Source organism: Nerophis lumbriciformis, linkage group LG22, assembly GCF_033978685.3.
Source record: "Nerophis lumbriciformis linkage group LG22, RoL_Nlum_v2.1, whole genome shotgun sequence".
In the NCBI taxonomy this organism is placed as follows: domain Eukaryota; kingdom Metazoa; phylum Chordata; class Actinopteri; order Syngnathiformes; family Syngnathidae; genus Nerophis; species Nerophis lumbriciformis.
Window position 1 is genome coordinate 34,427,569 of NC_084569.2, and position 17,918 is coordinate 34,445,486.

Below are 17,918 nucleotides of genomic sequence, written 5' to 3' on the forward strand. Positions count from 1 at the left end.
TGCTAATATTTACTTGGTGTTCATAAACAATTTGAGGAAAGTCTTGACAACCCCGTGTTTCTCTTCAGGTGGTCCCAGTAAGCCTCGCCGAGGTGTACCTGCTGCAACTGAACATGCGGTTTCCCACACAGTCGTCTTTTTTGCGGGTTCTACCACTGCTCAATGTGACCGTAGCATCACTGCACCCACTGAGCGACCAACAGGTAATCGCTAAAAATCTCTCTTTATACACGCTGATTTGTGAATAGTAGGGGCATACTTGCCAACATTGAGACCTCCGATTTCGGGAGGTGGGGGGTGGGGGCGTGGTCGGGGGGAGGGGCGCGGCGTGGTTGGGGGCGTGGTTAAGAGGGGAGGAGTATATTGACAGCTAGAATTCACCAAGTCAAGTATTTCATACATATATATATATATATATATTTATATATATATGTATATATATATATATCTACATCCTGAAAATATGTAAACAAAACTGTGTTTAGATAATTGATACTTCAAACTTGCATAAAGATAACATGAATATAACATAACTTGGCTTCTGAGAGCTTCAAAATGTAATGAATAAAATGCTAAAGTTGTTGATAAACAAGCAATTATTTTAATAATTAAATATGGTCATTTTAAATGAATTATTATGATAATTTAAGATGTATTATTTCAAGTATGTTTATTTTAATGTACCGGTATAATTCTATGGCTGGACGTAAGAAGGAGTCAGAAAAAAAAGGAAAAAAAAATACAAATTGTATGTTTTTAGCAAAATATAGCAAAAATGTATTTAGTTGTTGTTTTTTTTTAATTAATAAATATATTTATTTTTAGGTAAGATAAACATAATAATACAATTTATCTCTAGTCTGGATGATTTAGTTCTTGTCACCCTGTTGTCCTCCGTCGTGAAAAAAGGCTGTCCTCACTCAGGTCCGCATGGAGCTGGAGGGGACGTGGCCTCCAGCTCCGGCTGAAAATCAGGAGATTTTTGGGAGAATATTTGTCCCGGGAGGTTTTCGGGAGAGGCGCTGAATTTTGGGAGTCTCCCGGAAAATTCGGGAGGGTTGGCAAGTGTGAGTAGGGGTGTAACAGCACTTGTATTTTTCATGATCAGATTATCCGGTTTGGTGCATATTTTACAGAGACCGAAGGTATACAACTTGCTTACAACTGTAAACAAATACATTGCAGCACAGCCTTTCACTAGCAGAAATAATGCAGTGGCGATGTAAAAATGTAAAAAGAAATATAGGAACTGTTCTCAGACAGAAATTGAGTTATAAATGTGACCGTGAAACTATATCCACGCCACATTTACACCAAAGCATATCCAATACATATTCTCTAAACCAGTGGTTCCTTAAACCTTTTTCACCAAATACCACCTCAGCAAACCTTTTACCACCATATTGACCAACATTACAATACATTAGCGTAGTAGGCCTAAGTAGTCATTAAAAACGGGAGAGGTTTTATTTAGCAAGTAATACATCAACAGTAGGGGTGTAACGGTACGTGTATTTGTATTGAACCCTTTCGGTACGGGGGGTTCGGTTCGGTTCGGAGGTGTACCGAACGAGTTTCCACATGGACATATTAAGTAGCGTAACGCACGTTGTGTAAACAATGCACACCGAGGCACAACACACGACATGCTAGCAGCGATTGGGCTACGAACGACTGACCATAACGTCCTCTTTTCACCGGACATGTCCTCTTTTGCGGAGCTGTCAGGGCGGAGTTTCTTAAATGCCTCAAATGTCCAGCATTTTGAGTTAGGGTTGCGTGTATTTTCAATGTACGTTTTGGGTTAAGAAGGGGTTAAAAACAAAACAGCAGCATTGGTGAGGGAGGGGCAGAGACAGAGACAGAGAGAGAGAGAGTTATGATAAACGCTTTTCACATTAGTACACCTGGATTATATATAATTATATATTGCTCTTTTCCTTCAGCTCTTTGAGGTGGTGAATGCGGGCACCCTAACAGGAGGGGCAATGCAATGGACTGAGTTTGTGCAGCGCCTGGAGCAGCTGTCTCCTTTCCTGCTGCTGCGGACTGATGGGAGTCGGATGCTAAACCACACTTCCTTCAGGGAATGGCTGGTATGGAGGGAGGAAGGACAGGACGACAGGTTTTTGTGCGACCCCAGGTACACTAAAAAAAAAATAGGAAATTGATTGAATCTCAGCATGTCCTGCTTTTTTAACACTAGAACTCCCAGGGCTTTCTTATTATCCTCTGCAGCTCCCAGAAGGCAGCCAAAAGGGTGTTAGTTTAAAATGTACCACTCCACGACCGACAATTAGCTACATTTCTTTTGTAAATGCATCCATTTTGTCAGAATGTAGTGGACCACTCGAATGCTCAGATCAGGGGTAGAGGTACGCTTGAACAAAGGGAAGCTTCAGACATCTACGGAGAGTTCTCGTGTTGCTGAAGGACTGTGTCTCTAAACTGATTAGAAATTCTATTTCTTATGTCAGTCCATATTTTCAAGTGCCCTTTTGCAAAATTGCCATTGACCTTTTAGGTTGTTTTTATTTGATAGTGTATTTGTTTCTGCAACATTTTTTTGTAAAATGTAAACTTTTTTCTCTAAAATATTCTTACAGTGAATAATTGTTGTACAATAACAACTTTTTTCACACAACATTCCTAACTTTGTAAAAAAAGAAGAAAAAAAAGAATTTTTCACAATATTTTTCACTATACTTTAATCATGTAAAATGAGATATGTTTTTTTTAATTGAATCTTTTGTCTAAAAAATATTCCTACACTGCATCATTCTTGTACAATGACAACGTTTTTCTCACATTATGAACTTTTAAACTTTAAAATAATATATTTGACTTTAACCTTGTAAAATTACATAATTTATAATAGGGACGGCGTGGCGCAGTGGGAGAATGGCCGTGCGCGACCCGAGGGTCCCTGGTTCAATCCCCACCTAGTACCAACCTCGTCATGTCCGTTGTGTCCTGAGCAAGACACTTCACCCTTGCTCCTGATGGGTGCTGGTTAGCGCCTTGCATGGCAGCTCCCTCCATCAGTGTGTGAATGTGTGTGTGAATGGGTAAATGTGGAAGTAGTGTCAAAGTGCTTTGAGTACCTTGAAGGTAGAAAAGCGCTATACAAGTACAACCCATTTATCATTTTATTTAATTTTATCTTGTGAAAAAAAAAATTCTCAGACTATTCCTAAAAATTACTGTATGACAACTTTTTTTTAATTACTTTTTCACAGTATAATTGACTTCAATCATGTATTTCTTAAAGAAATAAACTTTTTTCTTAAAATGTTTTTTGAAAATTTCCACACAATTCTTGCAAAATATTTTTTCACTCACAATATTGTGTTTTTCTAAAAATAAAATACTTTTTCCACACTATACAGTATTTGACTTTAATTCTGTAAAATGGCATATTTTTTTTCTTGAAACATTTTTTTTAAATTTTCTCAAACTATTCCGGCATAATTCTTGTATATTCGACTTTAATCTTGTAAAAATACATATTTTTGTCTTGTAAAATAAAACCTTTTTCCTCAGAATATTCCTAGTAAATTCTCTGACAACTTTTTCTCACAATATTGAAACCTTTTTTCAAAAACTTCTGTAGAGACACCAGAGTACCGTATTTTTCGGACTATAAGTCGCAGTTTTTTTCATAGTTTGGCCGGGGGTGCGACTTATACTCAGGAGCGACTTATGTGTGAAATTATTAACACATTAGCGTAAAATATCAAATAATATTATTTATCTCATTCACGTAAGAGACTAGACGTATAAGATTTCATGGGATTTAGCGATTAGGAGTGACAGATTGTTTGGTAAACGTATAGCATGTTCTATATGTTATAGTTATTTGAATGACTCTTACCATGCGTGCATTTTTAAGTAAGACCAACATTAGAGTATAACACGTCTGTTATTCTTTTTAATAACATTTTTATTCTGAAGCTAACTAATAATGAATAAAATACTTCTTAACAATAATGCGACTTCTTGAACAGGTGCGGTAGAAAACAAATGGATGAGAATGTTTTATATTTTGAACGTTATTTTTAACACTGAATACCAGTGGAATTATTCATTACTTATTGTGTTAAGCAATGTCAGCTAAGATTAATCTGAGAGCCAGATGCAGTCATCAATAGAGCCACATCTGGCTCTAGAGCCATAGGTTCCCTACCCCTGGACTAGACGTGTAAGATTTCATGGGATTTAGCGATTAGGAGTGACAGATTGTTTGGTAAACGTATAGCATGTTCTATATGTTATAGTTATTTGAATGACTCTTACCATAATATGTTACGTTAACATACCAGTTGGTTATTTATGCCTCATATAACGTACACTTATTCAGCCTGTTGTTCACTATTCTTTATTTATTTTAAATTGCCTTTCAAATGTCTATTCTTGGTGTTGGCTTTCATCAAATAAATTTCCCCAAAAAATGCGACTTATACTCCAGTGCGACTTATATATGTTTTTTTCCTTCTTTATTATGCATTTTCGGCCGGTGTGTGGAGCAATTGCCGTATTTACAGTACAATGATGCCAAACTAAGCTGCTTTTTGGGAGTTACAGGTAGAACAGCCCAATGGCTGCCATTTGGGAGTTATAGTGTTAAAACTGTTTTTGTTGGACTCTGGAAAATAATAGACACTTTTGTGATGTTTGTCCGACAGGAGCGGTCACACTTTGCTGGCCTTCTGGCTCTGCAGACAACGAGGAAAGTTGAACGTGCTGCAGACACTTGAGCTGGGACATCACATCTTGAAGGCTCATATCTACAAGGTCAGTTCATGTACAAAGTCAGGAAGTGGCTCGGTTGCTAACAGATGTTTTCTTGATGAGCAATATCCCCTCTGGGAAACCTTTTATAACCTTTTGAAAAGTGCATTATCTACAAGTGTGCCATATAGTCTCATCCTCTGCACGCCTACTTTCAACCACCAAGCGTCGATGGCAAAGCACATCACGAGTGAAAATGCATATCAATGGGTTTGTTCATCAATGGCATTTCCCCATGAATGATAGCAGCCAGCACAAAATAAATTGAGGCGCTTATGGTTGAGGTGAAGCAGATTTTTTTTTGGTCCACACAATAATCTTCAAAATAACGAAAAATCATGCCACTGCAGCTGTATGATGTACCGTATTTTTCGGAGTATAAGTCGTTCCGGAGTATAAGTCGCACCAGCCGAAAAAGCATAATAAAGAAGGAAAAAAACATATATAAGTCGCATTTTGGGGGGAAATTTATTTGATAAAAGCCAACACCAAGAATAGACATTTGAAAGGCAATTTAAAATAAATCAAGAATAGTGAACAACAGGCTGAATAAGTGTACGTTATATGAGGCATAAATAACCAACTGGTATGTTAACGTAACATATTATGGTAAGAGTCATTCAAATAACTATAACATATAGAACATGCTATACGTTTACCAAACAATCTGTCACTCCTAATCGCTAAATCCCATGAAATCTTATACGTCTAGTCTCTTACGTGAATGAGCTCAATAATATTATTTGATATTTTACGCTAATGTGTTAATAATTTCACACATAAGTCGCACCCCCGGCCAAACTATGAAAAAAACTGCGACTTATAGTCCGAAAAATACGGTAGTCGTATTGTCTGATCTGAGGTGGAAGGAGCAAAAATGGTTGATTGGTTGGGATATCAACATTTTCATTGTGGGTCACATCACTTTTATGACGGCTCTCAAAGGGGCTGCTTGGAACTGCAAGATATAACTATATATATAATCACCTCATGATATTATACCATGTTTCCTTCATTTGATTATTATTGTTCACCGACCAACTGATGAAAAACCTGCTTTGGCGTCACAAGTCAACGGCTGAGCCTGAATAGCACCTCAGAGCAGAGAGAGGCAGTTTCCAAAAATAAGACAAAGTTTAATCATAAAAAGTGCACTCATCTGGAGTGGAGAAAACAAAAGATGCACTCAAAATGAGTGGAGAAAAATAACAGTAAAAATACCGCAAAAGGGCCACTGGGATAGATAGATGTCTGGGAGCCAAAGGAAGCGATGAAAACGGGAAACGGAAACGGAAACGTCCTTGGTGAGCGTGAAATATCGAACAATCAACTGGCAACCTGTGTGGAATGGCAGGAAAGCTTAAGTAGGCCAGACCCAAATAGGCTGCAGGTGTGCCAGAGTGGCTGTGCCCTGGAACCCTAAAACCAGGTATTGCAATGGGAAGCAGTAAAAACTCACCACACATTTTGTAGCATATTCTTAGTTTAGTTTAGTTTATTATTTCTTCGGTCAATGGTCAACAAAATAAACAAACAGTTTTACATTCATAAATAAAAAAATAAAAAAATGTTGCAGACCAAAGGGTTTAGGCTGAAGTTGAACACTTATTGCGCCTAACCCTATAAACAAAGTCAAGTACGAGATGAGCTTCCAAAAAAAACCTGAAATGTCCTTTTCACAACATATTATAAATACACATTATACACAACATAAACACAGTTAAATTATATACAAAGTAAAGGCATGTGAAATATCCTTGTACACATGATAAACCTTTTCACCAATTATATACTATATACAAACAATTATACTTCCATTATATTTATATCCCACATTTAGTTTTGAATCAACATTGATCTTAGTATTAACTACAGTGTTGATTCAAGAGTGATATATTTTTCCAAGACATTGGTCTTAAAGTTTTTTTTAAAGGGGAACATTATCACAATTTCAGAAGGGTTAAAACCAAAATCAGTTCCCAGTGGCTTATTTTATTTTTCGAAGTTTTTTTCAAAATTTTACCCATCACGCAATATCCCTAAAAAAAGCTTCAAAGTGCCTGATTTTAACCATCGTTATATACACCCGTCCATTTTCCTGTGACGTCACACAGTGATACCAATACAAACAAACATGGCGGATAGAACAGCAAGGTATAGCGACATTAGCTCGCATTCAGACTTGGATTTCAGCGGCTTAAGCGATTCAACAGATTACGCATGTATTGAAACGGATGGTTGTAGTGTGGAGGCAGGTAGCGAAAACGAAATTGAAGAAGAAACTGAAGCTATTGAGCCATATCGGTTTGAACCGTATGCAAGCGAAACCGACGAAAACGACACGACAGCCAGCGACACGAGAGAAAGCGAGGACGAATTCGGCGATCGCCTTCTAACCAACGATTGGTATGTGTTTGTTTGGCAATTAAGGAAACTAACAACTATGAACTAGGTTTACAGCATATGAAATACATTTGGCAACAACATGCACTTTGAGAGTGCAGACAGCCCAGTTTTCATCAATTAATATATTCTGTAGACATACCCTCATCCGCTCTCTTTTCCTGAAAGCTGATCTGTCCAGTTTTGGAGTTGATGTCAGCAGGCCAGGGAAGCTAGGGTCCATCTCTGTCGTAGCATAGCTTTCGTCGGTAAAGTGCGCGGAACAAACGTCCAATTTCTTGCCACTTTCGCATCTTTGGGCCACTGGTGCAACTTGAATCCGTCCCTGTTCGTATTGTTACACCCTCCGACAACACACCGACGAGGCATGATGTCTCCAAGGTACGGAAAACAGTCGAAAAAACGGAAAAAAACAGAGCTGATTTGACTCGGTGTTTGTAATGTGTTTGAGAAAATGGCGGATTGCTTCCCGATGTGACGTCACGTTGGGAAGTCATCGCTCCGAGAGCGAATAATAGAAAGGCGTTTAATTCGCCAAAATTCACCCATTTAGAGTTCGGAAATCGGTTAAAAAAATATATGGTCTTTTTTCTGCAACATCAAGGTATATATTGACGCTTACATAGGTCTGGTGATAATGTTCCCCTTTAAGTGTGAATGGAACTGGAACATTCTAAGGAATCATCCAAGCTGTTCCACAGTTGAATCCCCATGACAGAAACACGTCTACTTTTTAAGCTCGTTCTTATGTTTGCTTTCTGAAAGACAGCTGAACCTCTGTGGTCATAGGGACTCTACCTAGGTTTGAACCTCTCCTGTAGACACCGAGGCAGCATGTGGTTATGAGCTTTGTACGTCATAATAGCAGTGTTGAGGTCAACAAGATTGTGCAGTTTTAATGTTTTTAATTTAATAAACAGAGCATTGGTATGGTCATGATAATCCGCATAATTTACAATTCTAATCGCTTTCTTTTGAAGTAAGTAAGTATTCTAAAAAGAACATTGTACTTACATTGTAAAGAAGGAAAAAAACATACATAAGTCACACTGGAGTATAAGTCGCATTTTTGGGGGAAATTTATTTGATAAAACCCAACACCAAGAATAGACATTTGAAAGGCAATTTAAAATAAATAAAATAAATGATAAATGGGTTATACTTGTATAGCACTTTTCTACCTTCAAGGTACTCAAAGCGCTTTGACAGTATTTCCACATTCACCCATTCACACACACATTCACACACTGATGGCGGGAGCTGCCATGCAAGGCGCTAACCAGCAGCCATCAGGAGCAAGGGTGAAGTGTCTTGCCCAAGGACACAACGGACGTGACTAGGATGGTAGAAGGTGGGGATTGAACCCCAGTAACCAGCAACCCTCCGATTGCTGGCACAGCCACTCTACCAACTTCGCCACGCCGTCCCCAAATATAAATAATAATAAATAAATAATATAAATAAAGAATAGTGAACAACAGGCTGAATAAGTGTACGTTATATGAGGCATAAATAACCAACTGGTATGTTAACGTAACATATTATGGTAAGAGTCATTCAAATAACTATAACATATAGAACATGCTATACGTTTACCAAACAATCTGTCACTCCTAATCGCTAAATCCCATGAAATCTTATACGTCTAGTCTCTTACGTGAATGAGCTCAATAATATTATTTGATATTTTACGCTAATGTGTTAATAATTTCACACATAAGCCGCTCCTGAGTATAAGTCGCACCCCCGGCCAAACTGTGAAAAAAAACTGCGACTTATAGTCCAAAAAATAGGGTACCGGTACATGTCAGTGTAATCAATTGCGTGGACCAGGGGCCTCGTGTACTGTAACTGGAGTTGCATGGCGTTCCTACTGAAAACAGACGCACGTTCAAATCCAGAAAACTACATATGTCAGCACGCGCAAAACCGAATACATCATTTTTTTATATCGCAATCAACGTGGAATTCATCTCAGGAGTTGGCTAGACATGGCACGCCAAGACCACGCCCAGGCTACGTCTGCTTTTTAAATACGCAAATCATATTGAAAGTAGCCATGTGCTTAAGAGCTGCATGTTGTGGCCAATCAAAATCCAGATACAGTATTACCAGCGGGTTGAAATTAGGGCTGGGCGACATGGCCTTTTATTAATATCGCAATATTTTTGGGCCATATACACGATATACAGGTAAAAGCCAGTAAATTAGAATATTTTGGAAAAACTTGATTTATTTCAGTAATTGCATTCAAAAGGTGTAACTTGTACATTATATTTATTCATTGCACACAGACTGATGCATTCAAATGTTTATTTCATTTAATTTTGATGATTTGAAGTGGCAACAAATGAAAATCCAAAATTTTGTGTGTCACAAAATTAGAATATTGTGTAAGGGTTAAATTTTGAAGACACCTGGTGCCACAAACTAATCAGCTGATTAACTCAAAACACCTGCAAAGGGCTTTAAATGGTCTCTCAGTCCACTTCTGAAGCCTACACAAACATGGGGAAGACTTCAGATTTGACAGCTGTCCAAAAGGCAACCATCGACACATTGCACAAGGAGGGAAAGACACAAAAGGTTATTGCTGAAGAGGCTGGCTGTTCTCAGAGCTCTGTGTCCAAACACATTAATGGAGAGGCAAAGGGAAGGAAAAACAGTGGTCAGAAAAAGTGTACAAGCGATAGGGATCACCGCGCCCTGGTCAAGATTGTGAAAAAAAAACCCATTCAAAAATGTGGGGGAGATTCAGAAGGAGTGGACAGCTGCTGGAGTCAGTGCTTCAAGATCCACCACCAAGAGACGCTTGAAAGACATGGGTTTCAACTGCCGCATACCTCGTGTCAAGCCACTGTTGACCAAGAAACAGCGCGAAAAGCGTCTCACCTGGGCTAAGGAAAAAAAGAGCTGGACTGCTGCTGAGTGGTCCAAAGTCATGTTTTCTGACGAAAGCAAATTTTGCATTTCCTTTGGAAATCGAGGTCCCAGAGTCTGGAGGAAGACAGGAGAGGCACAGGATCCACGTTGCCTGAAGTCTAGTGTAAAGTTTCCACCATCAGTGATGGTTTGGGGTGCCATGTCATCTGCTGGTGTCGGTCCACTCTGTTTCCTGAGATCCAGGGTCAACGCAGCCGTCTACCAGCAAGTTTTAGAGCACTTCATGCTTCCTGCTGCTGACCTGCTCTATGGAGATGGAGATTTCAAGTTCTAACAGGACTTGGCGCCTGCACACAGCGCAAAATCTACCCGTGCCTGGTTTACGGACCATGGTATTTCTGTTCTAAATTGGCCCGCCAACTCCCCTGACCTTAGCCCCATAGAAAATCTGTGGGGTATTGTGAAAAGGAAGATGCAGAATGCCAGACCCAAAAACGCAGAAGAGTTGAAGGCCACTATCAGAGCAACCTGGGCTCTCATAACACCTGAGCAGTGCCAGAAACTCTTCGACTCCATGCCACGCCGCATTAACGCAGTAATTGAGGCAAAAGGAGCTCCAACCAAGTATTGAGTATTGTACATGCTCATATTTTTCATTTTCATACTTTTCAGTTGGCCAACATTTCTAAAAATCCCTTTTTTGTATTAGCCTTAAGTAATATTCTAATTTTGTGACACACGGAATTTTGGATTTTCATTTGTTGCCACTTCAAATCATCAAAATTAAATGAAATAAACATTTGAATGCATCAGTCTGTGTGCAATGAATAAATATAATGTACAAGTTACACCTTTTGAATGCAATTACTGAAATAAATCAAGTTTTTCAAAATATTCTAATTTACTGGCTTTTACCTGTATATCTCCATATTTTGCCTTAGCCTTGAATGAACACTTGATGCATATAATCACAGCAGTATGATGATTCTATGTGTCTACATTAAAACATTCTTGTTCTTACTGCATTAATATATGCTCATTTTAAACTTTCATGCAGAGAGGGAAATCACAACTAAGTCAATTTAGCAAAAGTGTATTTATTAAACAGTTATTGGGACGGCGTGGCGCAGTGGGAGAATGGCCGTGCGCAACCCGAGGGTCCCTGGTTCAATCCCCACCTAGTACCAACCTCGTCATGTCCGTTGTGTCCTGAGCAAGACACTTCACCCTTGCTCCTGATGGGTGCTGGTAGCGCCTTGCATGGCAGCTCCCTCCATCAGTGTGTGAATGTGTGTGTGAATGGGTAAATGTGGAAGTAGTGTCAAAGCGCTTTGAGTACCTTGAAGGTAGAAAAGCGCTATACAAGTACAACCCATTTATTTATTTATTTATTTATTAAGCAGTGGCACAAACATTCATGTCATTTCAAAACAGAAAGTGCAAGATTGTCAGAGACATTTTAAAACAAGCTATGAGTGCACTTTTGTGCATGATGTCACTAAGATGACATATCAAAACAACACTAAATCTAGTATACTCTGGACTGAAGCTGTGTGCCTTAATTGTTTTTGTAGCTGTTGTTTTGAGGCATGTTTAAGAAAAAATAAGATAAGAATGCACTGTGTGAAAGTCAAAGTATAGTATTTCCCATAGTTGTAGTGGGTATTAGGATTATCTCAGGGAGAGCATGTCCCAAATTCCAAGCTGCTGTTTTGAGGCATGTTAAAAAAAATACTGCACTTTGTGACTTCAATAATAAATATGGCAGTGCCATGTTGACACTTTTTTCCATAACTTGAGTTGATTTATTTTGGAAAACCTTGTTACATTGTTTAATGCATCCAGCGGGGCATCACAACAAAATTAGGCATAATAATGTGTTAATTCCACAACTGTATGTATCGATATCGGTTGATATCGGTATCGGTAATTAAGAGTTGGACAATATCGGAATATCGGATATCGGCAAAAAAGCCATTATCGGACATCCCTAATTCCAACTGTTTTTCTGTAACTATTAAAATTCCTAAAATGTATGCTTTGTTTGTCTCAATGGTGCATGCCAAATGTGACTAACGTTTTGTTGCACTGTGGCATTTCCTTTTATGTCCAGGGCTTAAGCAAGAAGCTCGGGATTCCCTCCTCAATTCTGCAGGGCCTTTGGCTTTCCTACAGCACGGAGAGCTTGAATGAGGCACACACATCCTTGCGAAACCTTTACACCCCAAACATTAAGGTAACGCTGATATGTTGTGTGTGTGGTGTTCGTTACTAATCCGTTATAAGAGGTCAGAAGAAAACCGGAGCTAAATGTCAATCCAATGAATCCGCTCCAGACACCGGTACAGAGTTTACACAAAACACTATTTGGGACTCCGATGCCAGGAAAATGAAAGTTTACTCCACTTTGCTCTATCTTCTTGTCATGATCTGTGGTCTGGATTATGTTTTTGTTATTTTCTGTTTGTTTTGGACTCTTTTGGTTCCTGTTTGTGCTCCCTTGTTGGTTTAGTTACCATGGTGACTTATTAGTTTCACCTGCCTCATGTGTTCGGGACACACACCTGCTCTAATTAAGAGACTATTATTTAAGCCTGTCTTTGCCAGTACGTCGGCCGGGCGACATTGCTCTTTTCATGCCAGTTTCATGCCACAGTAAGTCTTGTTCGTTCTATGCCATCGTTTGGTTAGTTGTTTTCTATGTCCATAGTTCAGTCTAAGTCTGGGGTCGGGAACCTTTTTGGCTGAGAGAGCCATAAAAAACTAATGTTTTAAAATGTATTTCTGTGAGAGACATATAATATTTTTTAACACTGAATACAACTAAATGCGCGCATTTTTAAGTAAGACCAACATTTTTAGAGTATAATAAGTCTCTTATTCTTTTTTAATAACATTGTTATTCTGAAGCTAACCAATAATAAATAAAATACTTCTTACCATTAATGCGACTTCTTGAACAGGTGCGGTAGAAAAACAGACGGATGGATTAAAATGCATGAGAATGTTTTATATTTTGAACGTTATTTTTAAGCGGAATTATTAATTAAAACAAGAATAAAAACAATGGGATTTGTAACAATTAGGGAGGTTTGTATCATGTTGTCCTCCTATAGAAACCCTATTAAAACAAAAATATATTCCCCCTACCCCCATCTTTTTCTTTTTTCATACATTTTTGAAAAAGTTCCAGGGAGCCACTAGGGCGGCACTAAAGAGCCGCATGCGGCTCTGGAGCCGCAGGTTGCAGACCCCTGCCCTAGCTCATAACATCACATCTTTCCCCCTATAAAGAAATAATGTTAACTCAATAAAGTGTATTTCTTTTTTTAGCTTTAACTTTTCATTTTTTAGCATTGTAACCACATTTGCAAACAACTTTTCTCTTCATAGAATTACCTTTCAATAGAGAAATAAAGTTTGAGTTTGAGTTTGAGTTTATTTGGAACATGCAAGCATACAACATGATACATCACAATTTCCCGTTTCTCTTTTCGAAAAGGAGTAGGAAGAAGCAGAGCTTATTTAATCCTACCCCTTTTCTTTTACACAATAGTTGCTAAAACTTTTTTTCACTTCCTGTTCTCAATTTATTCACAATATACTCCATAAGAAATCACAATAAAATAAATAAATAAATAATAATTGGTGAAGTAAGTTATATTTCATATGATGAGATAAGAAAGATTATTTTGAGAATGAAAGAATGGATGGATGAATAAATTCAGAATGTTTATCATGGTTCTTCTTCTTTGTACTTTGTAAACACTTTAATGTGTGTGTAACTACTTTAACGTTTTAACTTTAGTGCGTAAATGTGTTTCTGTATAGTATCTCTCCAGCAATGGTCATGAAATGATGGTATTTTGAGAGGTCATTGAAGTCGGACAGTGCAAAAATATGAAAGCATCATAACAAACAGTTATGTCAAATAGCAGCAGAAGTGCACTTTTTGGAGAGCTGTATTATTTTCAGTTTGGGACTGATTTTATTTAACACTATATTATTATTTATACACCTATAGTGATCACAGAGACAGGTTGTTTTTGTGTTACTGTATATATTTGTTTTTCTGAAAAATCCCACTTAATATACTTTGGGTAACAACTAGGGATGTCCCGATCCGATATTTGGATCGGATCGGCCGCCGATATTTGCCAAAAAATGCGTATCAGCAAGGCATGGGAAAATGCCGATCCAGATCCAGTTTTAAAAAAAAACTCCGGTCCGTGTTTTCCAACGCACCGATTTAAATAATACATTCCACTTTTCTGCTGCTCCCTAATTTCCGTTCCGCATTTTCCAGCACACCTTCAACACATCCACAGGTCTGTGGATTCTCACGCAGTTGCTTTTAACTGCTGGCATTACACGACAGGCTCTTCTCACTCTTTCCTGTGTCTCCCTCTCACAGACAGCAAGTGCACCTTCTTACACACGTCACATACTGTCACGTCATACGTCACATACTGTCACGTCATACGTCACATACTGTCACGTCATACGTCACATACATATACGTCCTCTCCCAGCAGAGAGGTAGCAGCATGGCTAACGTTAGCTGTGATGCTAGCGCAGCCGTGTGACCAACGTTCCCTCTAAGGTGCGCACCTGCGCAATTACGCACTGCTCAATCGTTCTCTGCGCATATCAATTATATGCCACGCACAAAATCAAATAAAAAAATAAGCGCATAACAATTTTCGACACACGGACACGACAGAGAAAACAGTTTTCGTCATCATTGTTCAAATATTGTGACGTCTGTCGAGACGCTTATCTCCATTCGGTGCCACACGCCCACACCATCAAAATGCCGAGGCAAAAATTTCCACATTAACACCGTATGAAAAAATTAGTGATTTTTTTAGTTGTGATTTCCTTCTCTGCATGAAAGTTTAAAAGTAGCATATATGAATGCAGTATGGAGAAGAATGTTTTAATGTAGACATGCAAGCCTTGAAAGAAAATGTTGAAAATCAAATGGGTGCATTTCTACCCTATATTTTAACTTTAGATTTATTCTCATATCAAACTCTTTTGGCTGTCTTTTTGACACTTACATCCGGCGCCCCCCTCCACACCCTGGATTATAAATAATGTCAATAATTCAATGTGATTATCTTGTGTGATGACTGTATTATGATGATAGTATATATCTGATAGTATATATCTGTATCATGAATCAATTGACCCCGACTTAAACAAGTTGAAAAACTTATTCGGGTGTTACCATTTAGTGGTCAATTGTACGGAATATGTACTTCACTGTGCAACCTACTAATAAAAGTCTCAATCAATCAATCAAAACACATAGAATCATCATACTGCTGTGATTATATGCATCAAGTGTTCATTCAAGGCTAAGGCAAAATATCGAGATATATATCGTGTATCGCAATATGGCCTTAAAATATCGCAATATTAAAAAAAGGCCATATCGCCCAGCCCTAGTTCAATGATGCCATTTCTGTTTGTCATGTATAATTGTGTCTATTTTGTGTTTATCCTTGAATAAACAGGTCAGTTTCTTGTTACCAACCATTGTGTATTATTCAAACTCCCCTAATTCAGCTGGCTAGTTGTTATCAATAGTACTAAAACCCTTTTCAACGTGATTCTGACAACTAAGTAGGCTAAATAACTTTAAACTTTAATACCAGTATCGGTCAGTATCGGTATCGGTCAGTATCGGTATCGGATCGGAAGTGCAAAAACAATATCGGTATCGGATCGGAAGTGCAAAAACAATATCGGTATCGGATCGGAAGTGCAAAAACCTGGATCGGGACATCCCTAGTAACAACAGTCAATATTTATTTATTTTATTTTATTTTTTTATGGGGGTAACAGTCAATATTTATTTATTAGATTTTATTTTTTTCTTATATAATAAAAGTGAGCTTTTGATAAACCAAATATTGTGTTTTTTTCCATATACAACAACCTATCTGGACTCGATAAGAGAATCGATAAGGAATCGGTTCGATAAGAGGATTGGATAATAGGCTGGAACTCGATAATTTCTTATCAAACATCATCCCTACACCTGACTCCCTGCCTCTCCAGGTTAGCAGACTTCTGATTATGAGTGGTGCTGATGTGGATTATCGCAGTGGTGTCCTGAATAATGCTCCACTGCTGTGTGTCCACGCTCACCTGGGCCACAATGACGCTGTGGCACTCTTACTCGACCACGGAGCTCAGGTAAAAAGAGACACCTCATATTTGTATAGAGCTGATTACAGCGTGGTGTGTTGGTTTGAAGCAATTGTGTGCTTTTAGGTGGATGCAAAGTCTCAGGATGGCTTGACTGCGCTGGGATTTGCTGCTTCAGCTGGACACCTGGACGTTATCACCCTGCTGAGTCAGCACAAAGCCAAAGTAATTGCACACACATCTTTTAGGATAAAATCAACGGAATTATTGCAGTAACATCTGCCAACAGAGTTTCAAGAAGGCGACATAAAAACAAATGTGTGCTTCTTGTGTGTTCAGGCGGGTCACGTGGACAGCTCAGGTCGGTGCGTGTTGGTGCACGCAGCTCAGCGGGGCCACCTCCAGGTGCTACGCTTCCTGTTGAAGCTTGAGGACTGGAGCTGCACTTCCTGCTGTGGCCACAGGGGGGTGAGCAGGAGCCAGGCGGTGCAGCAGGCACTGGTTGCAGCAGCCAGCATGGGCCATTCAGAGGTGCGCACATTGGACAATGGAGCCTGTTTACGTTAACACTAAGGGTGTAACGGTACACAAACATTTCGGTTCGGTACGTACCTCGGTTTAGAGGTCACGGTTCGGTTCATTTTCAGTACAGTAAGAAAAAAACAAAATATACATTTTCTGGTTATTTATTTACCAAAATTTGTAAACAATGGCTTTATCCTTTTAACATAACAATAACATACATATACACACAGGGTCCATTGCCAGGGTTAATGCAGTCAACATATATAAAATAAAAACTAAATAAGATAAGGCTCAGAATTGATTTCTTAACAAAACCTTTCTACATATAAAGTGCAACATTTCCACATATAAAGTGCAACATTAAACTGCTTCAAATTGTTGCTCAGATTAAATAAAATGACAAAACTTTTCTTCTACATACAAAAAGTGCAACATTAAACAGTTTCAAGTCAACTCAGCCTCAGATTAACTTTTCTTTTTCCCCCCCAGCCTTTAACCCTGGTGACTTTCACTCAATTTTCATGTTTTTTGCCAGAAAAATCAGTTTATCCACATTGTCTGCAGAAAGAGCAGACCTGCTTGCAGTTAAAATGTCTCCAGCTGTGGAAAATACCCTTTCACTGGGCACGGAGGTAGCAAGTATGGCATACTTGCCAACCTTGAGACCTCCGATTTCGGGAGGTGGGGGGAAGGGGTGGGCGTGGTCGGGGTGGGACAGGGGCGTGGTTGGGGGCGTGTCTAAAAGGGGAGGAGTATATTTACAGCTAGAATTCACCAAGTCAAGTATTTCATATATATATATATATACATATATATATATATTGACGTTAAGTGAATTCTAGCTATATATATATATATATATATATATATATATATATATATATATATACAGTATATATATGTATATATATATATATATATATATATATTTATTTTATTATATATATATATATATATATATATATTTTATTATTTATATATATATATAAAATAAATACTTGAATTTCAGTGTTCATTTATTTACACATATACACACACATAACACTCATCTACTCATTGTTGAGTTAAGGGTTGAATTGTCCATTCTTGTTCTATTCTCTGTCACTATTTTTCTAACAATGCTGAACACCCTCTCTGATGATGCATTGATGTGTGGC

General features: G+C 38.3%; 1 protein-coding gene across 7 annotated transcripts in view; it reads left to right on the forward strand.

The window, feature by feature from the left end:
* The window catches only part of tanc2a (tetratricopeptide repeat, ankyrin repeat and coiled-coil containing 2a), a 180,888-nt gene that overhangs the window by 127,401 nt on the left and 35,569 nt on the right, over positions 1–17,918 (forward strand). For all 7 annotated transcript variants that reach the window (XM_061973756.1, XM_061973757.1, XM_061973752.1 and 4 more), the window contains 7 exons: positions 69–203; positions 1,947–2,143; positions 4,686–4,794; positions 12,191–12,313; positions 16,147–16,284; positions 16,363–16,461; positions 16,576–16,767. In XM_061973756.1, the coding sequence (XP_061829740.1) occupies positions 69–203; positions 1,947–2,143; positions 4,686–4,794; positions 12,191–12,313; positions 16,147–16,284; positions 16,363–16,461; positions 16,576–16,767 (993 nt within the window). The remainder of the gene's footprint in view (positions 1–68; positions 204–1,946; positions 2,144–4,685; positions 4,795–12,190; positions 12,314–16,146; positions 16,285–16,362; positions 16,462–16,575; positions 16,768–17,918) is intronic.